The sequence below is a fragment of the Pseudoliparis swirei genome, chromosome 10 (genome assembly GCF_029220125.1).
Source record: "Pseudoliparis swirei isolate HS2019 ecotype Mariana Trench chromosome 10, NWPU_hadal_v1, whole genome shotgun sequence".
Taxonomy (NCBI): Eukaryota; Metazoa; Chordata; class Actinopteri; order Perciformes; family Liparidae; genus Pseudoliparis; species Pseudoliparis swirei.
In genome coordinates, this window is record NC_079397.1 from 4396832 (window position 1) to 4423881 (window position 27050).

Consider the following 27050-nt stretch of genomic DNA (forward strand, 5'->3'; position numbering starts at 1 on the left):
AAAGAATATTTTATACAAATGCATTTTCTTGTTTGTAAAGTAAACATATATTTGTTTACCTTTACTATAGAGTCAACTTTTAATTTAACAAACAACGAAACCGCGTATTGATCTACAAACATTTGTATAAAATAAAAATGGTCAAAATGAAGCGACAAGACACGACCGGATGTTGTTGTTTCCCACGTGACCGGAAAACGTCACGACGCGAAACTGCCTGCAGTCACGGTCCCGAGTCACATGAAGCGTTTCACACAGCAGATATATATCTATATCTATATTCTCCATGTAGCCATTGCGGTCTTTTTTTGCGGTGAAAGTTGTCTTCGCCCTTAGGAGCCAAACCGCCTTCAACGTGCAGGAAGATTAAGAATCCAACATGGACGAGGACGGGCTGCCGATCGTCGGTTCTGGTGTCGATCTCCTCAAGGTTGGTGTGTTGAGGATTAGCCAACAAGAGAGTTGACGTTGTGTGTTAACAATTAAAGCTGGAATTTAAATATGTAGTTATTGTAAAATAGTGTGTAAGACGGCTCAGCTGTATTTAATATATTTAGCTTTTTTTGTTTATATATTTATTTCAATTCAATTTAAATCTCCCATAGTTTCACCAAATGACTTTATATATTCAACTTGACAGTGAGTGACGTAATGCCCTTTTTAGTTCCTACTTTTAAAAATAATCTTTTTCACAATGTGTCTCCTTCAGGTTCCTGCGATTCCACAGAGGCGAGTTGTCGCCTACCTCAACCAGTTCGTCGTGCACACGGTTCGGTTCCTGAACCGCTTCTCCACGGTGTGCGAAGAGGTTCGTACGTCTCCCGCGCTTTTCATCCTTTAACCCCTGATCGGAGCCATTCCTGAACCACCATTCTTCTTCTTTCCCCTCACAGAAACTCGCAAACGTATCGCTCCGCATCCAGCAGATCGAGACGACCCTCAGCATTTTGGAAGCCAAGGTGGTTTTTTTCTCGGGGCCTCACTTTTTTTAAACATCTGTCTGTGACATTCTTTAGAAATGCTGTGATCATACATTGTGTTTTTTGTAATTTTCTGAGCAGCTGTCCTCCATTCCCGGGCTGGAGGACGTCACGATCGATGGAGTCGGTCAGCGGCAACCCGCCCCGGCCAACGGACCTTCTCCCGCCGGTCACGTCCACACAGACGCTCCAACGGCACGGACCCTGCCTCCGCCGGAGGTGAACACACACACAAACAAATATCATCATGTACCTCCATATACTTCCTATCGTCACGGTGATTTGTACGTTTCACGTTGCAGCCGGCTCCGGCGGCTCCGGAGCCCGCCGCCACTCCGAAAGCAGACGCCTCCGCAGACAACGTCCTGACGGTGGCCAAGGACCCGCGCTACGCGCGCTACCTGAAGATGGTGCACGTGGTAAATCATCACTAACACCTGCTTAATGGATTTATTTATTTTTTAACCGAAGAAGAAGAGAAAAAAATATATATAAATATATCTTCTGTATCTCAATGCATGTTTCATCCGTTACAGGGAGTTCCAGTTATGGCTATAAAGAATAAAATGGTCCTGGAGGGTTTGGATCCTAACTTGCTTGAGTGAGTGTTTTCCTGTTACCGGTGATGATGATGATGATGATCTTTCATGTTCACAATTGTTCATGTGACTGACCAATAACATTGCCCCCCCCTGCTGACGACAGCACGCCGGACGCCCCCGTGCCCGACGGAGGAGCGAGGAGCGCAGAGGATCGGGAGGCCGCCGCCAGCAGCTCCGACAGCGAGTCGTCTTTCAGCGACTGACCTTCCCCCCCCCCCCCCCCCCTCACAAAGCTTCCCCGTAGAAGCCCCCCTCACGCTCCTCCGAGCTCCTGCAGGCCTGTCGAGGAGTCGGTTGCGGGGCGCTTGTGGAGGAGCACCAGCGAGGAAGGGGGGGCAAAACGTCAGTGCCTGAAACGGGAAACGTCCACCACAGTGATTGTAATTTCAAAAGCACTGAATTTCTTTGGTCGGTGACCTCAATTTTGATAATTTTTAGTATTTTTGACAAACGGGGAATCATTTCCTGTTGATTATGTCCACAGTAGACCTCAACGTGTGGCAGTAGAGAGTCGTTCTACACCGTTAAAGTTATCGGTCTTCTCCGATTGTCACATCGTAATGCCTTGAAGAGATGCATCAGTTGAATGTTATATAGATAAATTAATAAATGTATGTTGGATACTTTGAGTGTTTGACACGTACATTGTAATTCTGCCTGTTCAGTCAAAGGGAGGACAACTATCAAAAGATGCTTTCAGTTTCAGTATCACAATACCAGTTTCAATGGGAAGGAGAATCACATGTCCTTCATCATGTGGATTTCCTTCCTCAAATTCAGCCACCGCTGAAGTATTCGGATGGAATCATTGCAGCAATATTTTGACCTTTCACAGGATGCTAAATACCACTGAGATCTATGATTTCAATGAGTTGTCTGATCACGTGGTGGTGGCCCTGTTGGAGGAACACCAACTACAGTGCGTTCAGTTGTTGAATCTTTGTGCCGTTCATTTGAAACTACATTCCAGTGACTTTCGGAGAGTACTCTGACCTTTATTTTGGCACACATTTTTAAATGGATTTAATTTTGTGGTTTTTGGCCATTAATTTACACATAACGTTGCAGAAAAGACATTTTATTAGCCTTTTTTTGTTGAAAAAATATTTGTATTTTGTAAAAGCTGCTGCATGTGTTGTACAGGGGGAAAAACACCTTATATGACATGCAAGACAATAAATGATGAATAGTAGTGTTTTGTCTGGCTCTGCTTTAGTTTGTTTTTTTCATTTTCCATTGACTCCTAATCTTTAATTGTGTTTGTGGAGTGTAATTGTTTTGCCAGGAATACAACGTATTGCACACTAACCTCGGCTAGAATGAAGAGAAACTTTGCACTAAGAGTCCAATCGGCGAGTCGGAACAATGCACCTGCAGATTGTTTGTGTGAGTATCGTTTCATAGATCAGGACTTTGTGACTACATGCCTGAAAAATGTAGAATAGTGAAGTCTGGAACGCTTTCGCAAAAAAAAAGAAATGAGATTTCTATGAATGCATTTTACACTGTGACGACTGTAAAAACATAAATTGTGTGGAGAAGTTTGGAATAAACTCAGTTTGTTTAAAAATGTTTTTAAAAAGTATCTTTATTTTTCAGAAGCAAAAAACATAATTTGAATACAAATAAATCTGTAAAGTTGATAATGTCATGTGACCACAGACTGATAGTCCCATCTCTTAATCTCCATTCATCTACAAAGATCCTCCAAAAGTACTGGCCAGTGAAATATATCAGCACATACTCGAATGCGATAGTGACACTGCAACACAAACATTTCTCTGAGCGTACAAGGTGTCACAAGCCTTCTCAGCATGTGACAGGAATATGTTGACGATAATTTAAAAAACCTCAAGCAGCTTACCAGTATTATACATAGTATTGATTTCACTTCCCCATGCGTCAAGTACATTTTATTTATGAATTCCACATTTACAAGAGTGTCTCCGAGGACTTCTCACCGTCCTCGTGGAGTTACTTGCACCATTAAAATCTGTAATAGTCTATTGTAAAAAAAAAAATACATATCTATAATTCTGATACTCCAAATAATTGTATTTTTCAGACGATTACATTTTACACGTCAGATCCTGGAAACCTCCGGCCCTTCAGACCACTAAAAATCCTCAATTCTTCCCCATTTCAGAAGGTTTAAAAACGTGTGTGCTGCTCTTAGGCAGACAAATAAAGGTGTTGTTGATCTGCCTGAAAGCACACAGAAAACTTGTTTTTAATTCTAATGGGCTTCACCTCAAGTTTATTGTATTACAGCAATTTAATTGGGCAGCTGTACTGAGCAAACTAATAAATTGAGTAGTCTATAATCCCCATTGATGGAGCTGGAGACACGAGCAACTGTGGATCAGGGCATACAGAAAGTGGACTTTTTTTTCCTACCTAATTTGTTTTCACAACAGTCCAAAGACAACATTTGAAAATGAGTTTAAAAAATTAAACTTTTGGTTAACCCTCCTGTTCAGTTTATTTCTTAGGTACAGCTGTGATGTTCCCGGGTCAATGTGAGCCGCCGAAGGTGGAATCAGACACTGAAAAATCCTAAGAAATATAGTTTGTACCTCATCACCAACACCATGACTAACAATTCAATCAGTTTTTAGTGGAATGGAGTTATTCACCCCTCCATAGATCAGAGTTCAATCAGGATAACTGACTCATTTTAATGAAAAATACATGTTCAAACTATTTTTTTAGGTACATTGGAAAAATCTAAAAATAGATTGCATTAGTCTACCATAACATGTATTTTCTCTTAAATTCTATTTGCATTTTGAATTTTTTTTTTTCATGGGGTAATGTAGATAAAATACAGTACGACCAAAACTGTGGATCAGGGCATCCGGGAAGTGGACTTTTTGTTCCAACGACAACAACATTGGAAAATGAGTAAAAAAACAAAAAAACATTGGTTTAGGAAGTACTCATAGTATTTGAAGTAATATTTTAGGCAGGCTTCTAATTATTTACAGAACCACGTTGAACTTCTCTTTTCACGTGTCACAGGTCTGGCGGGACTCGGCGTGTCACGCTGACGCCGCAAGTTGAAAATGATCAAGAGCAAAGTGCAAAGTGTGAGGACACAGCACATTAATTAGTAAACGTATAAAAACGACATGAGCTCGTATAAAAACATATAAAGACTCAGGCTGTGTATCAGTTTCCCTCCTGCTGTGACCCGGTGCTTCACAAATGTATAAATAACAACGGGCCAACTGCAATCCTTCAATAAATTCAGCCGAGATATACAAAAAGACAAAATCTTACAAAAGCCTTGCAGTGTAAATAAAAAATGTACAAAGAGCATAAAAAGCTTTCCAAAAAAGAGTGACGTCGCCGGCAGTTTGCAGACTCGTCAAAGCCTCTTCTCGCATTCTGTTTTCACTCGTATGGTGAACAGCTGGGGGAAATAAAAAGAAAAAGAGAAGTGAGAACCACTCGCAGCAGGAGGTACATGTTGGAAGAAAAAAAAAAATTGTTAAGATGCTCACCTTAAAATCATCAATGTATGTGAGGAAGAAGCAGATGAAGCTGAAGGCGACAATCCACTCGCACACGGCGCTGGCTACATGGAAGGGATAGTCCTGAGGGACACACACACACACACACACACACACGATCGTTGTCAAAATGGCGCACGCGTCAAGATGGCCGACGACAGCCTACCTTGTCTCCTTCGTCTCTGTGCAGTGTGTTTTGCGGCACGATGAACGCACAGATGACGCCTGAACGAGCCGTTAAAGAGAAATGGCGTCGGACGACGGTACCGTGCGATTCATAAACTACCGCGAGACGCCGAGAGACTTGAAAGGATACAGGGGAAAAAGGCCAAAACGGCGAGGACGGCGACGCCCGAGCGCACTCGGCACACAGCCACGGAGGACCCGGCCGGGTGCGCCCGATATGACATCACGGACTGGAGGACGATGTACAAGACGCCGGAGGTGAAGAACAGCAGGGCGCCGATGTCGTGGACGACCGTCTCCGTGGTTTCCTGTAAAAAGAAGCGGGAGAACGAGTCCGGCGGCCATTTTAGGACTTTAAATCAAATTTCCGTGACCAAATATTTCATGAAATCTCGGTGTATAAATGAAACAAATGAATGAGAGACAATAGTTTGATTAAAATGAATAAATATTGATAGAAATGTTTATTCTTATAATCAAACTGCGTAAATGAACATGTGTATATAACACATGTCCATGACTTTTCCAAAAGTTTGGCGAGTCTATTTTTTTAAAGGACTCTTTTAAAAAAAAATAACCATTTTTAATTCCATGACTTTTCCAGGTTTTCCATGACTACGGAAGTTATGAAAATGTGCCCCTGCATATTGAGGAGGACATACCTGGAACGTGGCCACGATGCACATGCCCAGGCAGGAGAGCAACCCGAACACAAAGGTGGTTTTATTGAGGCGGGGGTTCACCACCGTCGTGTCCGCGCTCAGCTTCTCCACGAACTTGTAGCGGGCGTACATGGTGGCGGTTCCTGCGTGAAGATGACGACAATGTTAACCCTTGTGTTGCCTTCGGGTCATTTTGACCCGATTCAATATTTAACCCTCCTGTCGCCTTCGGGTCAATTTGACCCGATTCAATGTTTAATGTCGGTGTTCTTTCGGGAGTCAACAAACAAACATAAAGTACCTCACACTTAAACTTGGAAAACAATATTAATTCTAATAATTTTCTGGAGATTTTAATAGCTGGGGTCATATTGACCTCAAGGGTAAAATATGTTAGTAAATATAAAGGTAACAGGAGGGTTAAACATTGAATCGGGTCATATTGACCCGAAGGAGAGAGGAGGGTGAAACATTGAATCGGGTCAAATTTACCCGAAGGCAACACAAGGGTTAAATAAAAATGTTAGGAAAAAATTCTACCTGTATTCCCAGAAATTCCGCTTTGATTTTCTTTAGAAAAAAGGGGAAATGCAACTATAACATCTTTTGTATGTTTGTGGAAAGCCCAGAGTTGCCTCAGGAGTCAGATGAGACAATGCAGATGTGAATATCCACTGACCCAAGTCTGTCTTCCAATCAGGGGGTTGGCGGTTCAATCCCCGCCCTAGTCGATGTGCCCTTGAGCAAGACACTTAACCCTGCATTGCTCCCCGTAGCTATACTGTCTATCAATGTAACATGTCTTTGAGTACCTAAAAAAGCTCTATATAAATTAAATGCATTATTATTAATATACCTGCGCACGCAGAAATGAACGTCATCAGGCCGAAGATGCAGCTCTCCGGGGGCTTCGCACCTGTGTCACTGCAAAGGGGAAAAAACACACTTGACACGTTTACAGCTGAAGCTCAACAACTTCCCGTTATTTGGGGATGTTTAAAAAAAAAAATTGTTGGGTCACATTTAGCAACACTTTTTTGTTCGTCGTCTTCTTGAAATAAAAGTGAATCCTTCAAAGGGAGAAGTGAGAGGAAGCAGATTGCGTTGTGTGAGCTGACGTTTTGGGTACCGGGACAAAAGTCAACACAGAGGGGAAAACGAAACTAAACTCTTTCAAAGTCTTCGCTCGGATTACAAAGAAAATATCTCTGGCTAAAACAATCAAAAAGACCACCTCCCCCCGTTTTCTGAGGAGAAATACACGAATGCAAACGTACCTTATGTATGGAAAGATTATGTCCACGTCATGTCTGAAAACCGCAATAATGTAGGCAACAATGAACGTGCTGGAGGACCAGATGACCAGGAACACTGGCAGGAAGCACAGCCCTTGCTTGAACCAAGCCATGTCACTTCAACTCCCAGCAGAAGACCTCGAGCGCGGGGCTGAAGTGGCGAAACGGTCCCATATACAGTAAAGAAGAAGAAAAGCGATCCTCGTTTTAAAGGCTGGTCCAGGATCAGCCTCGAGTCCGCTCCCGCTGTGGAAGAAGAATGAGCTGCTGCACTGAGTACAGTTACAGTAGCCTCTTCCCCTAAAGCCAGAGGGGGGCGAGCTACGCGCATACAAGCACCTTTAATAATCACAACTGAAAGTATTACTTTTGCTTTATGTTTATATTTGATTATATTATATTGATAATATTATTACATTTGACATTATAATCATTTATTTTTTGGATGCATGTAAACAACACGGGAGCTGCTATTTTTTGGTGTTTTTCTAGCAGTCCATTATATATAAAATCATATATATATATTTTTTTTACAATGACAAAAAAGTAATAAACCAATGAAGTAAAAGTAGAATATTTACTATGAATTGAAACAGAAGTACTTTAAAGTAATTATTAAGTACTTTGCTATTCTTTCTTTTTTCCGAATTTAAAGATTTTTATACAATAAATACACTTTGCTGTTTTTAATGAGGTGAGATTTTGAATGCATGGCTTTTATTTTAAATTTAGTTTAGTTTCTTTCATGATCCTTAAACTTTATTTCTCCCACCACTCCTCTCTGGTGGTTCAAGTGCTCGCTGCCAAACTATGTGGCTGAGATCCTAAAAACCGGTTCATCTGGGGACACCAAGCTAATCTTGGCTGAGTAACAAAGTTGGCCAAGTTCTATTTCCAGGGTGCTACTCTCTGTGTTTGCTTTACAACTAAGTCACACAGGTTTGAAATAATCTGCGTATTATTTGAAAAGCTGTGCGAGGGTTGCACGACATTGCTTGTTTCCCTCTTTTTCCACTAATCTCTCCAATAGAGGTGATGAGAGCAAAGTTAAGGTTCATGAGAAATATGACAGGTGGACATCGACCACAATTGAGCTTCAAGGCCAACTTCCTCCTAAAATTATCTTTGCACGGCTGGTTGGTGCAGCTAGAGGGACAATAATAAACTGTAACGACTATATGTGTGTCAGTTATTTTGTGCTAATTTCATTCATTATTATAATAGTGTAAAGCTCTGCAGTATTGGATTAGATTGTTTGGAAAACAGTGGGACAGAACCAAATGTATGGAGGGTGAATCTGGAACTCATGGCTCAACATCTGAAGAGGATTTTAAAAGTAGGCTTCGGGACACAGAATCCAAGTGGAGCCTGTTTAGAGCTTTAATTCATGACAGTTAACTCAGCAGCAACCTCCAGAAATTGTTGGTTGAAACAACCTTTTTTTTGGCTTGGTGGGACACTTGACTGCTTCCTGGTCTCAGGAGGACACCAGAGATACGTTTTGTTTTAGTTTGTCAAAGAGAAGTTCAGGAAAAATATCAAATGACTCCACTCAACTAACACATGTGCTCGTGTCATTATCATTCCACCCTCCCCCACTTATCACATGACCAAAGTTCGACTTGGATCTCGTGATGCCGCCACTGTTTTTAATTGTTCAGTGTTGTTCTCTTAGTATATTTTGCGATGTATGGGTAGTCCTGCAGCTGTTCTTCTGCTTTTCTACTGACATAAACGTGCTTTTGTTACAGAGCACATTTGGTGCACTTTGGAGATCTGTATCTACGCATTTAGATGAGAGCTGCTTCAATGAAAATCAAACTTTTATTTCAGATTCACCGTCCAGATAGTACAAAAATATCAAGATCAATATGTTTGAGTTGTGGCGCCACCTTGAGTCTTAAGAACATTTCCTATAATTTTATGAAATTTTATAAACCAGACAAAGACTTGATTAATAAAAAAAATAATCAACTGATTATTCCACATTGAAATTAATTAGTTGCAGCCACATTTGAGATGTTGATTGTTGAAGCTACTTAGAAAGATATATAGAGGGATTAGCATTCAAGAGGATACATACTTCTTCTGAAATTTCCACGATGCCTTCTTTCCTCTGAAAACCTCAAAGTAAAAGATTTGAACGTTTAAATAACGATTAAAGCTGAGCACACACGACTAAATTCATGATAACGTGGCTACAGGCCTACAGCTGCAACTGTTGGGCCCTGAAGCGGCGCCGGGCCTTACTCCTCCCCACCACCAGGGGGCGACCGCGAGTTCGACGCGAAGAAGAAGAAGAAGAAAAAGCAGCGGGGCGGCAGCAGCGTCGCCACCACCGAAGAAGAGAGACATGTATGGGTTGTCATGTGTCATGCAGGCTGACTGGTGGTCAGCTGACAATTTCGAGTCTCTTATGTTTACTTTCTTTCCTCCCCCCTCTCGCGTGAAACCTGTTTTTTCTTCTTCCTGTTCGTCTGTTGACTTCATTTGAATGAATGCAGCGGCATGCTTCTTCTTCGAGGAGAACCATGGTAGTCGTCAACTCGGTGCTCAAGCTGCTCCAGAGGCAGACGTACACCTGTCTGTCCCACCGCTACGGGCTCTACCTCTGCTTCGGGGGCATCGTCCTCATGATAGTTTCCGCCTTTCAGTTCGGAGAGGTGAGCTTTTCTTCTCCTCCACTCGTGTGTGTGTGTGGTCGTGTTAGCAACCGCTAACGCTAGCACCAGATTCCACTCATAAAAACGATCTGTTTTTGTCTCACGGTCGAGCTCGCGACTAAATGAACGTTTAAGACCTTCAGCGCCGACGTTGCGTGACTCTTTAAAATGTTCGCACGACTTCGGCGTTATAGTGAATCACTGGATTTTACGTATTTTAAAGGAAAATCTCCAAATGTCTTAGACTTTAGTGTCCCGTATGGCTAAGTTAACAGTACCACCACGTTGTGAGTTAACCTCTTTTGTAGAGGAAGATTTGTAAATATCAAGCGTTTTTAAGTTTATATTTGATCGTATACGTTTTTATCTGTTGTACTTTGATATTTGTTCAACTGAAGAGTTCTCCCAAATCCTTATTAAGTCTTATTGCACAGGGTTTTCTTGTGCTAATAAAGAGGGAGGACAGAAACTTCCCAGTATTTTGAGTGTGGATTGTCTGTATATGATATTTTATCCTTTCCGTACAGGTCGTGGTGGAGTGGAGTCGGGACCAGTATCACGTGCTGTTCGACTCCTACAGAGACAATGTGGGTGGGAAATCCTTCCAAAGCAGGTGAGTTAAACAAAACTGAATTGTGCTTCCAATGAGGGGTTCCTTGAACGCATCACAACAAAACTAATCCATGAATTACACTTAAAGTAACAAATGCAAACGCATATCTCGGCTGGGACTCGTAATCACATATAGTAATGTTCTGCAAACAAGCCTCCTTCGAGCCACACAGGACAGTGTGTACTCTTCCCTTCTGATAAATCTGAACGATCTGTGACGACGGGGTAATCGTGCATGAACAAAAAAAAAACTAATCCAGACTCGCCGGGGACGCGGCTTTGCAATCTCGGGACGGTCTTGAGTGACTCTAGCGTTTATCTTTCTGCAGGCTCTGTCTGCCCATGCCTATTGATGTGGTGTACACATGGGTGAACGGCACAGACGTGGCTCTGCTGAAGGAACTGAAGACGGTCAAAGAGCAACTGGAGGAAGAACAACGAGCTCTGAGGTAGCTGTGACTCCTCTGTATGCAAATGTAGTGTTGCAGTGACATTGAATACATGTAGGTTATAACCCATACACATGAGATGTATATATAACCCTGAAGTACATTGTCATAGTGTGCAAACACACTCCGATTTCCACCTGAATACAGTCAGAATTGGTAGACAAGTTGTGTAGTTTTATCATTTTCACTCTGATTGGGTTGGTCAGACATTGACCCAGAGGAGAAAAGAGGGAATTTAGGATCAAAGGTTAGAATACCTCTTGAGGAGAAAGTAACTGCTCTTTATTGTATAACCCATGGCTGTTCAGTGTTGCTACTGTAGGTTGTGTATGAGGAAAGTTATGATAACAATATGAATTCACTGTTCTGTTGCACACAGGGAACTCCTGGGGAAAAACGCAACTGAGACGACTGAAGTGCCAAAAGAGAGGTGAGCTTAACGATGTGTTAATGTGGTGTGAATCTGCACGACATAACCGTAGTAATCTTATAATTTAAATACATTTTTTTTTTTTACACGTGTGTTTTTGGAGGTAATTCTCAGAATTAATGGCATTTCAAACCACTGAGAACTGATGGTTAAAGGCCCAGTGAGACAGCTGTGTTGAAAGAGGAAGTGGGTTCAACCACATGCAGATCCAACTGAAGTCAGTTATTTGATGGAGGCCAAAGAGACCCAGCATCGTTAATAACCGATCGCTTATGATTGATTTTGTTAAATGCGGCATTCTTTTCATGAATTATTGAATTTGTGATATTAATCTAAAATTCATGTAATTCTTGGCATCTCTTTTACCAAGCGAAGTGTACCCAGTGGCCCGAAAGACCTGTCTGACTCAGACGATCATCGTTTTATTTGTTCAAAGCCCAAAATGTTAGGTTGACAAAAGGGAGCCGCGTCTCTCTCGGCGCCTCCCTCGGCGTCTCTCTTTGCGTCTCTCTCGCCGTCTGGCGTCTCTCTTTGCGTCTCTCTCGGCGTCTCTCGGCGTCTCCCTCGGCGTCTCCCTCGGCGTCTCCCTCGGCGTCTCTCTCGGCGTCTCCCTCGGCGTCTCTCTCGGCGTCTCTCTCCTCTCTTTCAGTCGAGATTAAAAGCCCAACTGTGAGTTTTTCCACCGCAGACGACAAAGAGAGGCTCGATTCCACAAAGGAAGCTGTTTGCTGAACCTGTGAATTTGACTCATTTCACACACAGTTGGAGTAGGCGGTCCTCTGGGTGAGTGCACGAGATGAAGATGCATTCAGTTAGGTATGATTATCTTCTCCTCCTCCTCCTCCTCCTCCTCAGTGTTAAGCCCGAGTGTCTGCTGTCCCACTGCATCATCGCGCCCATGCTGGCCCTGGACCCGGCTCTGCCAGCCAACGTCACCCTCAAAGAGCTGCCGGCGCTCTCTTCCTCCTTCTCCGCCGCCAAAGAGCTGCTGCCGATGAACAAAGCCTTCCACCCGGCCACCACCGTCTCGGTGGTTGTCTTCCATTCGCAGGCCGAGGGTAATAAAAAATAATTAAAAAAAACACACAAATATAATTCACAGAGGCACATCTCCAGCCACATGATGAGAGCAATAATTGGCAGGAAAGGACGCTGGTTACGTGATTCACAGTCGGGTGTAATAACTGAACCGAGCAGGCGGATTATTGCTGAGATATGAACAGTTATTTAAGTTGCAGAAGACGATATTTGAAGTGTGATTAATGAGTCACTAGAACATGAGAGGCAAGGCATCTGTATTAGCAGCATGACAGATCGTGTGTGTTATATCTTTGCACTTGAAGTTTTAGTTTGTCTCACGGTTAATTCATTTATTTTTATTTTTACAGCTGATAAAAGCTACACAGATGTGTTGAAGGACCAGAAGTTCTCCGTGTCCAGATGTTATCTGGTGAGTTTATAACCGTTACATTAACTTTGACTTTATTAACTGATACTTTATGAACACATAGAATAACCTCCTGACCTCTTTCTACGTTTACGCGGTTCTCGGCTCATATTCACGATCACAGAATGACAGACCAATGCTATTTAAGATCAAACTGTGATTTTTAATAAACATACATCTTTGCCGTGTGTTCTGCAGACGACGGATAAAGAGGCTCCGGGTCTGATCCGCATGCAGTCTCTGGCCTACCTGAGCGGCTTCCCGGCATCCTTTAAGGAAACGGAGCAGCTGAGACTCAAACTGCCCTCCGTCATAACCAATAAGATCAAACAGGTAAGATATTTTGTGGTGTTAATTATCATTATTATGTCTGATCTAAGTCCTTCTTATTTTTTTCCTAAATGTTGTCTAAATTCTGCTTTTTTTTATTTTTTCAAGAGCTACTCGGTCCAAATACCAGGACAGAAAGATGTAAATATATATATAAATGTTATGGCAACTATCTGCTTATTTATTTATTATTGCTGATTCTGTAGATATGAAACTCAAAGACATGTTTGCAGATAATTACATAATAATAATCTCATTTAATGTCGGTTAACATCGGCAAGATTCATTCTTTTGTTTTATTACCGTATATTTTTATAATAATTTGTTCTTATATATTACGTCTTCTGCCAGATAAGATGAGATACAGGGACGACTGACTTAAAAAAAAAATAAAATTCTATTATCAATTGAAGATTTAATTATCAGTTGATGAAATTTCCACAAAATTCAACCTGGAATAAAAAATAAAAAATCCACTACAGTGTCTGATAACAGCTAATGGCAGAGTATTCACATTTAATTGAGATACATTAGACACCCTTGACCTTTTAGATGCATTTAGTTTCTTATTTAATTAGAGCATTATGTCAGTGTTGAGGTAAAAGGCAACTTTGAGATAACCGCGCTTTGCCACCAGATGTCACTCTCACAGTGTCCTATCACATGTTGCTTTCTACACACACGTACTGTACACGTGTGCACAAATTAAAGGTCTTTTTATACATCGCAGGAGCATCGTAATCGAAGAAAAGGGGCGAAACTCAAAATTAAAATCCTCCTCGGAGCAGAGGACCCGCCGAATATAGCCTTTTCTATTTTAAAAAGTCCCGTTGGGGTACGAGCCTTTGTTCAGCTCGGCGGCCGCTGTCTCTAATAACTTTCCCTAATCAGAAGCCCGCTTCAAAATTTGAGAGGGAGGAATGCCATGAACGAGCTCCGAAATAATCAAAGGAAACAAAGCGGTGCATCATGCAGCCGAGTGACCCCGAGTGACCGACAAAATCAATTTCAAAAGTCATTTTTAAGCTAAAATTCCCCAGATTCAGGAATTTTGGTGTTTTTCTCAGACGGGAATCTGAACATCTTTTGTGTTTTTGCATTTGAGTTCAGACCAAACAAGCGATTTAAATAGTTCAGCTCGGCAATGGGAAAAGAATGGTGGGCTATTTTCACTGTTAATACATAAAATAGACTAAAAGATTAACTGGAAAAAATTATCAGCATAGGGATAGAAAATTATAACATTAATTTGTTCCAGCCTGAGTGTATTTTAAAAACATTGTGAAAACAGTAATAGGAGCTGCAACAGCGTCTTTGCACAAATTATTTCGCTTAACGTGGTTTTATTACAATTATCTAATTATAAAGTCCTTTTTTTAAACCGGTAAAAGTTCCAATAAATATAACGCAGTCATGAAAAGAAAAAAGAAGAAATGCCCAAAGAAAGAAAATGGACAGCGGCAACAATAAAACGGAATAAAATGATTTAGAAAATTAATATTATAATACTTTAAAAGCTCACCGTTTATTCACGTCTTAATGAAACTAAAGATTTTTCTTTTGTTTCTTTAAAAAAAAAAAAAAAACTGCTGTCATCTCAATTCTAGATAGCAGTAAGAAATCCTACAGCTATTATTATTCTAATAACCATAATGTACGTTACACAATAATCACATATTTACGACTGCTTGTGAGTACAGACGATTGAAGACGCTTCATGGGACTCGCTGTACCTTATGTATTAAATATCACCAAACCCAGTTGTCCATCACTCCCTGCATTTGTCTCCCAGTTCGGGGCTGCGCTGTGAGCCCGGCGGGTCATGTGATCAGAGCTGGCGGCATTCGGGCGGTAACCTTAGCTGGCGGTGCAGGGGTTAATATTAGAACAACTGTTTAGAGTGGCGCGGCGCCAGCCGGCACGCCGAAAGGTCACAGGGATTTTACGGGCTATCAATACATAATATGAGCATTGATATAGTTGCTGGTAATATTTAACTTTTTTATAATGTGTTTTGTTTTGTTCCACTGCCTTATTTGTAATTTTGTGGTGTACACAATATATTTAATTATATTTATTTATTATATTTGTGCATGGTACCGCGTTCTGTCAGTCAGGATTTGTTCTATTATATTTATTTAAATGCTATGTGTCTTTATTGTAGGTCAATAATACTCCAACTGAAACAGTATATGGTTATATTGGTGTACTTGTATATTTACCCATACTATAATGATGCTGCACTGTTGTTATTTTACATGGAAAACATATAGTTTCTATGTTTTTGTCTTTAAAATCCCATTTAAATAATTTTTTAAAATTCAATTAAATGTAATTTAATTTAATTGAGAGACAGATAGATTAATATTCTATTTAAAAATTCTCTGATTACATAATTTCATCGTTATTGTTAAAAAAACAAACGGATCATAACCCCAAACTGGTTAAACATGTTGTGGAGTTCCGCATGCTCACAAAAAGCTTTTAAGTACCTGGGCGTGCGAATGTGTGTGAGTAAGTGTCTGTCTGTGTGTGTGTGATTCAAGTTCCACCACACAACACACAGTTTCCAGGGGTTTCCTGGTGTTGCCGGGCCGATTCTGTGAAAGAGGGATGATGTGCATAGCGTAGAGGGAGCGGTATTTATAGGCGGTGTTAGACCGAGCGCTATGGTGATGAAAGCTGCCCCACAACCCCGATCATCTGCCCCCAGTGTGTGTGTACGAGGCCGCCGAGGCGTTTGTATTGGCGTGCATTTGTTTGCGTTTGCGGTCGTCCGCGCGGCGTCTCGTCTCCGCTGCCAAGCGAGAGCCAAAAGGTTTTATTTATCGCTCACACGGTAGCAGCCACTGGCAAAGAGAAGCATGAAGTGTTTATGGAAGTTTTTCAGATTCTAAAAAGTTCCATATGTCAGTTGGAGGGCAAGGTCGTCCATGATTTGAGGGCAGATCAGCAAATATGGGAGGCGAAGTGAGCTATGAAATCCGTGTGCGTTTAGTATAATATATGTTTAAAAAAGGGCTGCTATTTTCATACTCTGTTAATCAACTGGTTATTTTAGCTTGCGTGTACACTATTATTTATTTATATATATATATTTATTTATCTATTTATATTTACTTATTTATATATTCATATATAATTATATGTATGTATTTATATTAGTGCTGTGAAAAATAACGCGTTAATTCAATTACAGGTTTAACTAGTTTTTTTTTTTAACGCATTTAACGCATGCGCAGAATGAGCTTCCAATGCGTCTGTTGTTGGTCGTCGGGACGAAAAAAAAGTCACTTGCAAAATGAGCTTCCAATCCACCACTTCAATCTGAACTCTGTCCGCTCTCATGCAGACGGTCTGTTCATCGGTAATGATCCTTCCGCAGGTTCACCTCCGGAAACCTTTTTACGACTTTTACTTCCTGTAGATCAGGGTCTCAACACGTCGATCGCGACCTGCCAGTCGATCGCGGCGTAGTGTCGGTAGATCGCATGACATTAAAGAGATTGGCCCGCCCCCTGACATGTTCTCTAGAGCACGTCTTTGTTCTTTTATTAAACTAAACGTCTGTTGTTGATCGTATCTCCACAGCAGCATGTCATTTCTGTCTCTTCGCGTTGCGTTAACACTTATCGATCTCCGACTGGCGCGCCACAGAGCTCCGTGCGCGCGCATCGGGACCGAGCAAAAAAAAAAGTCACTTGTCAATCTGTCCCCGTGTCCGGGCCGGTGAGGTTTCAGCTTTGCAGCGGTGTGCCCGCCGTCCCTTTCATCACGGCCCAGTTCATGAAGAAAACCCACACAGTCAGTTTGCCTCAGCAGCTGCTAAAGGAAGACTAGAGGCCTTTAGATTGTATCATGGTGGAGTTAATGGTTGACAAACAAGAGAAACATGTTCTGTTTAACCCTCCTGTTACCTTTACATTTACTAACATATTTTACCCTCGGGGTCAATTTGACCCCAGCAATTAAAACCTCAGAAAATTATTAGAATTAATATTGCTTCCCAAGTTTAAGTGTGAGGTACTTTATGTTTGTTTGTTGACTACCTAAATAGCCCTTTAAATAAATAAAAAAGTTGATATTTCTGATATGTTTGACAGTGAAAAACAGCCTGGGGTCAAATTGACCCCAAAGAACACCGACATTAAACATTGAATGGGGTCAAATTGACCCGAAAGGTAACAGGAGGGTTAAACATTCTGTTTAGGATGAAGATGTATTAATGTTCCATATGGAAGAAAACTGCTAAATAACTGCTGAGTTGCAGCACCATTGTATAGAAGAATGTATAAATGTATATATCCGTCTTTTGTCATAAATCTCTATGTTCTCACAAAATATACCGAGAATATCGGTAATATGTGATTAATCATGATTAATCCACAAAAACCTGTGATTAACCCGATTAAAAAATATAATTGTTTCACAGCCCTAATTTATATATATATATATAAATGTATATATATAATAGTTTACCCACGCTCGTAGGCGGCCATGTGTCAGTGTTTGGCCTTCACACCCTGTGAGTTAGAGCATTATCAGGACTATAAAGAGAGCTATAATAAAGACGGCAATTCGATCCGGGGCTGACTGCGGCCTCCCGGCTGCTCCCCCCCCCCCCCCCCCCCCCCGCTGGTTTTACGAGACACGGAGAATCCTCTTTACGTGACGACAACGGGAGCAGAGAATAACTAAATGTCTACTTCATGAGAGACGGTTGGGTTCAGTGATTGATGACTGAGTGAGACGGAGTGAGTCTCTTTTTTTATGGGAAGCTGGGAGTTTAAGAGAAGTGAGACGGATTGTTTGAAATGGGGAAGGCTGGGGAGTAACACACACACACACACACTAGATGACTCTTCTGATCAGACGGCAAGCCGGCTCCATGGAGAAGATGGTATCACAGAATGTTCTGAACTCTCACCTCTTTGCACGCACGCACACGCACACACACACACACACACGCATGTTGTTCTGACTGCGGCCGCCGGTAGATGCCTCCACCCGAGCGTCATAACTGTTTTGATTCGAGGGTCGACCCCGTCCTTCTTGTCATTTTCATTGCGAGACTCTCATAAATCTTCCCCGCTGCCCCGATGGAGGTCTCCGTCCCGAGTCAGGGGGGAGAGGAGAAGTCCTCCTCTCGGAGGTTCCCACTGTGGAGACGTTCACGTCACGTGATTCAACCCTGAGAACTTAAATGAAGCTAAAATGCTGAGCCGGCAATATTTACCAGGTATAGCATGCTAACATTTGCTAATTCTTAATAATAATAATAATAACAATGCATTATATTTGTATGGCACTTTAAAAAGGTACTCGAATGCACTTCAAATGGAAATAAACAAACGATTAAAAGCAATGACAATGTAAAGCAAGAGAGATGACATAACGGGATTAAACGAAACAAAAATATACACATAACTAGCATCACAGGTTAAGTCGGTCTGGAGCCCGTCGGGGCTGCGGAGGGTGTTTATGATTCTTAAAATAAAGGATAAGGGCCCTTTTATTGATACATATTTAAATGTCCCGTTTCCTGTGTCCCTCAGTTTGAGTTGTACTCCGAGGCCGGCATCGCCCTGCTGCACCTGAACGCCCCGCAGGACTTCACCGACCTGGCGCAGCAGGCCAAGAAGAATCTGACCCTGGACGGGAAAGAGTTGACCATCAGCCCCGCCTACCTGTTCTGGGACCTCACCGCCATCTCACAGGTGCGACCTCGAAACCCCTCCCCCCCTGTTCATTGCGAGCGACGGTGTTTTGCCCCCGCGTGCCGACTGCTCACGGTGCTCACGGTGTTCCCCTACAGTCCAAACAGGACGAAGACGTGTCGGCCAGCCGCTTTGAGGACAACGAGGAGCTGCGCTACTCGCTGCGCTCCGTGGAGAGACACGCCCCCTGGGTGCGGCACATCTTCATCATCACCAACGGGCAGATTCCCTCCTGGCTCAACCTGGATAACCCCAGAGTTACAGTCGTCCCCCATCAGGTAACATTTACACCTCTGCCTCATAAAAAAGAATAAATACAACATAAAACACAGGCATCACATGGGGGTGATGGAGGAAACCGCTCTGGGGAAAAAGCTCTTCCTCAGCCTCTTAGTCCGGGTTCTAATAGTTCCGAATCTTCTTCCTGATGAATATATTATATTAACGAGCTTTAACTAAGTTTTACGGCGTTTTCTCTAAATCTCATTGGTATGGGTAGGAAACATCTGGTCTGGCCTCACAACTCCACGACGTGTCGACATGTTTCGTCTTTCCAGGTTATCTTCCTGAACAGCAGCCACCTCCCCACGTTCAGCTCCCCTTCCATCGAGACGCACATGCACCGCATCCCGGGCCTCTCGCAGAAGTTCATCTACCTCAACGACGACGTGATGTTCGGCAAAGACGTGTGGCCGGACGACTTCTACAGCCACTCCAAGGGCCAGAAGGTGGGAGGGCGTTAAGTGCCGACGCTGAAAGTCGTTGCCGCAGTTTGCCGGTCGTTTATCTCCCCCTCCCGCTCGCCTTGCAGGTGTATCTCACCTGGCCGGTCCCCAACTGTGCCGAGGGTTGCCCGGGGTCTTGGATCAAAGATGGCTACTGTGACAAAGCCTGCAACAACTCTGCCTGCGACTGGGATGGAGGAGACTGCCTCGGTAAGGAGATTGCCTCTCCTCTCCCCGTCACCGTTTTGTTTATTTCTTCCTTTTTCCCCCCGACAGGCGCGATGGGAAACGGTCGCTTCGCGGCCGGGGTCGGCGGCGCCGGCGGCGGCGGGCCCGGCGGAGGTGGCGGACAGGTGTGGCAGTTCGCAGGCGGCTTAGGGGGTCTCGGGGAGATGTCGTACTGCAACCACGGCTGTGCCAACTCCTGGCTGGCGGACAAGTTCTGTGACCAGGCGTGCAACGTCCTGCCCTGTGGGTTCGATGTGGGAGACTGTGGCCAAGGTGAGTGACCGGAGCGGAGCCACGGCGGCTTTTAGAATCCTAACACGGGGTCATGGAAAAACGGGTATTTCCAGGCCTGAAAAAGTCCTGGGGGGAAAAAAATCCCCAAAGTAATTCATATGTTTATTTACGCTGAGTTTTAAATAATTTAATATGCTTTTTGAAAGAAAGACGCTCAAAATATAAGCCGGCATACGCTCTTTCATACTCGCACATTTTTTCGCGCTGCAAGTGAACGCACCGTAACTGAAAAGACAAATGTTTATTCTTTTCATCTAAACTATTGTCTCTTACTCATTTGAGTCATTTACGGTTTTATTCTGGATGCTTTGGAATTCTCATTCTCAGTTTTTCATGTTTACACTGCGATTTCATGTAAATTTGGTTTTCATTCATTGGTCCCCGTGTGTGTGACCCCTGTAAAATACAGGAAGGAGCTTTTCAACATGTTTCTGTTGCAGAGCACTTTGGCGAGCTGCGTCATGTGACCCTGTCGAGGAACCAGAGCCTGTACATCCTCCCTGTGGGTGAAACTCGGCCATACTTCAGCTTCGACCGACTGGCCCGCCGGATCTCGGACGCCTCTGTCGGCGACAACCCGGTGCTCCGCCACACGTCCGTCGCCAACAAGTGGAAGACCGTCCACCTGCTGCTCCACCCGGGCCACAACGCCACCCAGATCCACTACAACCTCACCTTCCAGAGGCACGACGACACCGAGTTCACGATGTGCTTCAGCGTGGCCGTCGACACCCGCGAGCTGCCCCGGGGCAACGCGTCCCAGGCCGCCGCCGCCGCCGGCAAAGACGGCGCCGACGACAAAGACCCGAAGCCGACCCCGACCGCGGAGCCGGCGGTCCCGTTCTCGGCCGTTCCCGAGGACAAACGCGGCCCCAAGATCCGGAGGAGGCCGCCGGGGGAAGCCGCGGTCGTCGCGGTGGTGCCGTCGGTGAACGCGTCTCTTCTGCCGGCCGCCGTGCGGAGCGAGCTGCGCAAGCTGGAGGAGAAGCTTCGGCTGCACGACATCACGGCGAAGGGTTACGACCGCGCGAAGGCGGAGCTGCTGGAGCCGTACAAGGCGCTGGCGCGGCCGGCCGGCGATCCGCAACCGGGAAAGGTCGAGGCGAAGCCCGAGAAAGACCTGGAGGGAGAGCGCCCACCCGCGGGAGATGTCATCCGGCTAAATGTGAACTGGAAAGAGGAAGCGTCCCGGAAAGACGTCGCCGCCGCCGCCGCGCCGCATTTCATTGCCGTCCGTGCCGATGACGAGCGCGAGGAGGTCGCGCCCGAACGCTCCGATCTGAAAGCGGTGATCGACCGGCCCTTGACTTCCAAACTGCTAGACAGCATTTCCAAAACCAAGGGGGCGGAGCCGGGAGGAGCGCCTTTCGGTCGCAGGCTTCAACACTTCCTCAACGCAGACCGCGGCTTCCTGCCGTGGGAGAGGAGGAAGTACTTCCAGAAGCTGCTCGAGGTGAGTTAGAGCGCCCCCCCGCTCCCCCCCCCCGGTCGACTTTCCACTTGTCCGCTCGTATCCCCTCCCCCGTGTCGATGACCTCTTCCCCTCGCGTCGACGCTCGCAGGAAGAGGAGCGGCTGCAGAGGGCGCTGTCGTACGAGGCGGACGGCGGCGCCGCCGGCCGGCGGCTGCGGGACACCTTCGCCGACTCGCTGCGCCACGTCAACAAGCTGCTCAACGGCCAGTTCGGCTTCACGTCCCGCAAAGTCCCCGCCCACATGCCTCACATGATCGACCGGCTCATCATGCAGGAGCTGCAGGACACGTGAGCGCCGCCGCCGCCGCGTGTTCCCGACGAGGCGGCGTCTCAAACCGCTTCTTTCTCCCTTCAGATTCCCAGAGGAGTTCGACAAGACGTCGGGCCATCGCGTCCGCCACCCCGAGGACATGCAGTTCGCCTTCTCCTACTTCTACTTCCTGATGAGCGCCCAGCAGCACCTCAACGTCACCGAGGTGTTCGACGAGATCGACACGGACCACTCGGGCGTCTTGTCCGACCGGGAGATTCGGACTCTGGCCACGAGGATCCACGAGCTGCCGCTCAGCCTCCAGGTGCGGCCGCGGCTCCGACGGGTCGTCGGCTAACACACACACACATATATATAATATATAATGTATGTGTCGTATTTCTCCGTTCGTAGGACTTGACCGGCCTGGAGCAGATGTTGATAAACTGCTCCAAGACTCTCCCGACGAACCTGACCCGGCTCCACCTGGTGAACCCGACGCAGGAGGCGTACTACGACCCCAGCATGGTGCGCCGCGCTCCGAGTGAGACTCGGAAACGAGAAGAAAACCTCGAAGTCAACGACTTCTGTTGTCTCCACAGCCTCCGGTGACCAAAGGCCTCGTCCTGCACTGCAAGCCCATCACGGAGCGCGTCCAGAAAGCCTTCAGGGACCAGAACAAGTACAAGTGAGACCTTCTAGAAGTGGCCTGACGAAGGCACCGTGAGGCTTTACTGTTGCCGCGGCTAACGGCGTGCTCTGCTGGACAGGTTTGAGATCATGGGGGAGGAGGAGATCGCGTTCAAGATGGTGCGGACGAACGTCTCCCACGTGGTCAGCCAGTTGGATGACATTCGGAAGAATCCCAGGTGGGGAGGAGAGGCCGTCTTTTCGTCGTGTTACGCAATCAAAGGCGACCTCTTGAACTGTACCGACGGTCTGGATTTTCATTGACCCCCCCCCCCCCTCCGCCCCCCCCAACAGGAAGTTCGTCTGTCTGAACGACAACATCGACCACAGCCACAAGGACGCGGCCACGGTGAAAGCCGTGCTGAGAGACTTCTACGAGTCCATGTTCCCGCTGCCGTCCCAGTTCGAACTGCCGAGAGAATATCGCAACCGGTTCCTGCACGTGGACGAGCTCCAGGAGTGGTGAGGACGGGAAGGTCACGGCTCCGGATGCTTTTTTTTGGTATCCTCCTCGCACGCGATGAGACTCTACGGTCGGAGCGCTGGGAATCCTCCGGGGGGGTCTGGAGGGGTTCTTACCGGGGAGCTTTGGCGAGGGGGTGTGGGGGGGGGATGCCTGACTCGCACGAAGGCTTTAAAATTAGACCCCGCCGCCTCAGATCAGTCGCTGGCTGTAAGAGATACTTGCAAGATCATTACACAGCTGACCCCCCCCCCCCCCACCTCCCCCTTCTGTCTTTGAGTAGCAGCCAGATGGCGTGGGGTGATGTCATCTTGTCACCCTGCTGCCCTCTGCATGCTGTGTGTTTCCTTCTCGTTGCATCACAGCATGGAGCCTCCCCTCCAGGGACACGGGCCAAATGTTGTTTCTGCACCTGTTTGTTCGCTTGTTACCTTCGCATTGAAAATGCGGAAGGTTATGTTTTTATCGCTGTGTATTTATTTATTTCTTTATTTGTATGCGTGCGTGTTATTAGCATAACACAAAAAGTATTAAACCGAATCGCATGAAATTTGGTGGGATGATTGGTTATTATCCGGGGACCATTTGATTAGATTTTGGGATCGATCGGGTCAAAGGTCAAGGTCATGAAAAGGTCAATCTTCTTTTTGCCATAGCGCGGTCAATTTCTATCCAATTGGCATGCAACTAATGCCAAAATGTTCATAATGCAATGCCCAATCTTGTGATATGCGAAGGTATGCGCTCTACCGAGTGCCCGTTCTAGTTTATTTATTTATTTGTGTTATTCGCATAACAAACAAGTTTTAAACCGAATCGCATGAAATTTGGTGGAATGATTAGTTATTATCTGGGGACCATTTGATTAGATTTTGGGATCAATCGGGTCCAAGGTCAAGGTCATGGATAGGTCAAAATCTTCTTTTTACCATAGCGCGGTCAATTTCTATCCAATTGGCATGCAACTAATGCCAACATGTTCATAATTCAATGCCCAATCTTGTGATATGCGAAGCTATGCGCTCTACCGAGTGCCCGTTCTAGTTGTTGTTGTTCTACTTAAAACGGACTGTGTTTTTTACATTGTTTTAGGCGAGTATATCGGGACAATCTGAAGTTCTGGACGCACTGTGTCCTCATAACGCTCGTCGTCTTCACCGTCATGTCCTTCTTTGCCGAGCAGGTCAGTGTCCCCCCCCCTCCCCCCCCCCCCACACACACACACAGTGTTATTTACGCATTCAGTTTCGAGACAGCCGGGCATTCTTCGCTCGCAAACCTTTTCCGTTTCCACGATTCCCACCGAGCGACGACGTTCCCCTCGGAGGTTCGGTGCGTCTCGCGTGTCCCGATCCGTCTGAGACGAGAGACGCCCAGCGGGCCTCGCCGGGGGTCAGACGACACGCTCGTCAGACGGCCCTCGTATGCTCTTCAGATTGCCACACGAGCGGGATTTATAGATTACGGCGAATGAAATCACGACGCCGTGCTTTCCTGTCACATGTTGGTACCTAAGAGAGACTCAAACAAAATGCCAGAAACGACTCCCTGGGCCCCGGCGTGACATTTAGAGGTCGCTTCCCTAATCCCGAAAACGTTTCCAGTTTCTCAAACACTAAAGAACGGTTAATAGTCGGGGTGACCGTGGGAGAAGTCCCCACACAAGCAACTCGCGGGACCAGGAATGCGTCCGGCGTCTCCGGCGCCACTCTTTAGACTTCTGATGTCTGTTTATCTTCAGAGCCGCGCCGGTCCTTCCAATCGCAGTCTTTAAAGACGCGTGAGTCAGCTTTGGGCCGTTGAGAATAGAGAGAGATCAAAGTGTCTTTCATCCACAGGGGATTGGACTCCGCTGCCTCACTTCTGAGATTACCGTTGCTTTCTTGAGTTACGTGAAGGTCAGAGGGCAATTTGGCGTCAAAGTTTTTAAATCACAACTATTTCAGGACGTCTATACCGCTTATAGCTACGGTTAGCTTAGCATAACGACTGGAAACGGGGGCTGGCTTTGTCTGCAGGAAACTAAATCCATCTCCACATCAATATCTTTTGAAGCTCATTATGTTTGGTGGTGCACATTAATCTGTGACCCCCCCCCCCTCCCTTTATTGGCTCTGATGAAATAGTCTTTATTCCAGGGTTACATTTGTCATAGACCTGCTTTTATTTACATAAATCAATGAATGTACAATAGAGAATGGATCCCTATTTATACATTGTTGTTGTTGTTTATTCTATGATTTACACCTCTCGCTCTATATGTGTTTAATTAAAATGAGCATCATCTAAAAATCTGCAAATGCAAATCTCAATTGTCAGAGAGACATCTGTAAAGGTTTCATTGATGCCTGTTTCTGACTCTGCCGTCTCCTTGCCTCCTCTCCTCCTCTCCTCCTCCTCTCTCCCTGCAGCTGATCCTGCTGAAGCGAAAGCTGTTCCCCAGACGCAGAGTGAACCAGGACAGCAACCCTGAGCGGGTGTGAGGGGGAGAAAAAGAAAAAAAACGAACCCCGAATACTTCCCTCTCCTCTCCTCACTCTCTCCTCCTCGGGAAGAGATGATTTCGCCCCCGAGGGCGGAGCCGGGAACCTGAAGTCCTCCGCGCTTGCGTTGCCTCGGCGCGCACAGCGGCCAGACCCGTGTGAGATGGTGACGGAGCATTTTTTTTCACAAGATAATAGACGGGGCTGGCCGAGGAAAGGAATGCCAGCCAGAAGAAGAAGAAGAAACCAGTGATGATTATTTTCCTCCACTAGGGGCATCGGAGGCTTTTGCACAAGTCCACAAGCGAACACTCCCTCCACTCCGACACCACCCTCCTCGGGTCCTGCTGTCGCCACGGTTTTGATCGATGTGCTGCTACTGTGTGAAACGTTTGACGGCAGCTGGTCAGTAATTATTGTGTGTGTGTGTGTGTGTGTGCAGAGAGCAAGTCTTACCACAGGACCTGCGACTATTTTGATAATCGATTAAACGTTCGAGTCACTTTTCAAAGACGAATTCCAAACGTTTGCTGTTCCCAGCTTCTTAAATCTGAGTATTTTCTCTTTTATATATAGTTGATTATCTTTGGGTTTTGGAAAAGCAAAGATGTCACCTTTGGGTGCTGGAGAGACAGAAAAACGTGGGGAGAGACATGCAGCAAACAGGCCCGATGGAATCGGGGCTCGGGTATCTGCCTTTTATAATTATGAGTCTTATTATTTTTGGTTTTGGAGACAAAAGGATGAATTGCAAAATTGGTCAGTGGATAAAAAAATAATGTGTTTGGCTTTTATCCCCTTGGATTAATTTAACGAAAATGAGGGGGAGGAAAGTAGATAAAGGACGACATCAAATAATAAGTATTAGTGTCGGTGGTTGTCGTTAAAAACATGGAAACTTGAAGTGCCTTCATTGTTCATTCCTGCTTGTTTGAACATTTGTTTAACTCCTGTTTATTTTTTTATAAATGTCTTCTTCTAAATGTCGGACGCCCCCTGATCTCTGGATTTACAATGAGAATGAACGGTTTATAGGATGATGCGCTCCTCAACGTGTGTGTGTGTGTGTGTGTGTGTGTGTGGGACTCGACAGGCCACCGCTACTGCCTGAAGTTCGGACGCCCTCAGCATCACCTGTAACTTATTCTGATTGTATTATTGTGATGACCGGCGGCCATCTTTTTCCTCCCGACTGTCAGTTTTACAAAGTTCTTTAATATAATGACAAAAGGAGAAAGAGGATGATTTTCAGCATTTTAACGCTCCCATAAGTCTTGGAAGTACTTTGAGGCGAGTCGCATATCTAGAAAAATCTGATTGCATCGGTTCAAAGGATCTTACGACTCAAATAAAAAGTGTCTTGGTCCAGTCACCTTGGTGTTTTTGTCATGTGTGAATGTAGCGTAGCACACCTTCACTACAAGGTCCTTTACTGGAGTATTTCAATTATGTCCCACTTCCTTCCATCAAAATATTGTATTTCTTTCACTATTCTGCCTATTCAGATTTAAATCTATTTATTTGGGACCCGTTGTTACACTTAAAGCATCTGACA

General features: G+C 45.1%; 3 protein-coding genes across 6 annotated transcripts; 2 read left to right on the forward strand and 1 right to left on the reverse strand.

Annotated features, from left to right (window-relative positions):
• The first annotated feature begins 212 nt into the window (after positions 1-212).
• washc3 (WASH complex subunit 3) lies at positions 213-2774 on the forward strand. Its single transcript, XM_056425192.1, has 7 exons — positions 213-430; positions 710-808; positions 894-959; positions 1062-1199; positions 1283-1399; positions 1517-1581; positions 1686-2774. Exons 1-7 carry the CDS (start codon positions 380-382, stop codon positions 1783-1785), a joined length of 636 nt encoding a protein of 211 aa, XP_056281167.1. The 5' UTR covers positions 213-379; the 3' UTR covers positions 1786-2774.
• Positions 2775-3152: 378 nt separating this feature from the next.
• dram1 (DNA-damage regulated autophagy modulator 1) lies at positions 3153-7486 on the reverse strand. Its single transcript, XM_056425191.1, has 7 exons — positions 7223-7486; positions 6802-6869; positions 5946-6088; positions 5414-5591; positions 5264-5322; positions 5089-5181; positions 3153-4997 (listed from the first exon to the last, which is right to left on the reverse strand). Exons 1-7 carry the CDS (start codon positions 7351-7353, stop codon positions 4953-4955), a joined length of 717 nt encoding a protein of 238 aa, XP_056281166.1. The 5' UTR covers positions 7354-7486; the 3' UTR covers positions 3153-4952.
• A 2141-nt stretch (positions 7487-9627) lies between these two features.
• On the forward strand, positions 9628-26867 carry gnptab (N-acetylglucosamine-1-phosphate transferase subunits alpha and beta). 4 transcript variants are annotated; one of them, XM_056424475.1, is made up of 22 exons: positions 9628-9903; positions 10431-10516; positions 10845-10964; positions 11344-11394; positions 12250-12452; positions 12783-12844; positions 13040-13174; positions 13280-13312; positions 18727-18888; positions 18987-19166; positions 19446-19616; positions 19700-19823; positions 19890-20114; positions 20576-21588; positions 21698-21897; positions 21965-22184; positions 22274-22387; positions 22462-22547; positions 22630-22728; positions 22844-23011; positions 24105-24195; positions 25424-26867. In XM_056424475.1, exons 1-22 carry the CDS (start codon positions 9739-9741, stop codon positions 25493-25495), a joined length of 3780 nt encoding a protein of 1259 aa, XP_056280450.1. In that variant the 5' UTR covers positions 9628-9738; the 3' UTR covers positions 25496-26867. The 4 variants fall into 4 exon arrangements, with proteins under 4 accessions (XP_056280450.1, XP_056280447.1, XP_056280451.1 ...); XM_056424472.1 differs by having other exon boundaries at positions 19700-20114; XM_056424476.1 differs by lacking the exon at positions 13280-13312.
• Positions 26868-27050: the final 183 nt, after the last annotated feature.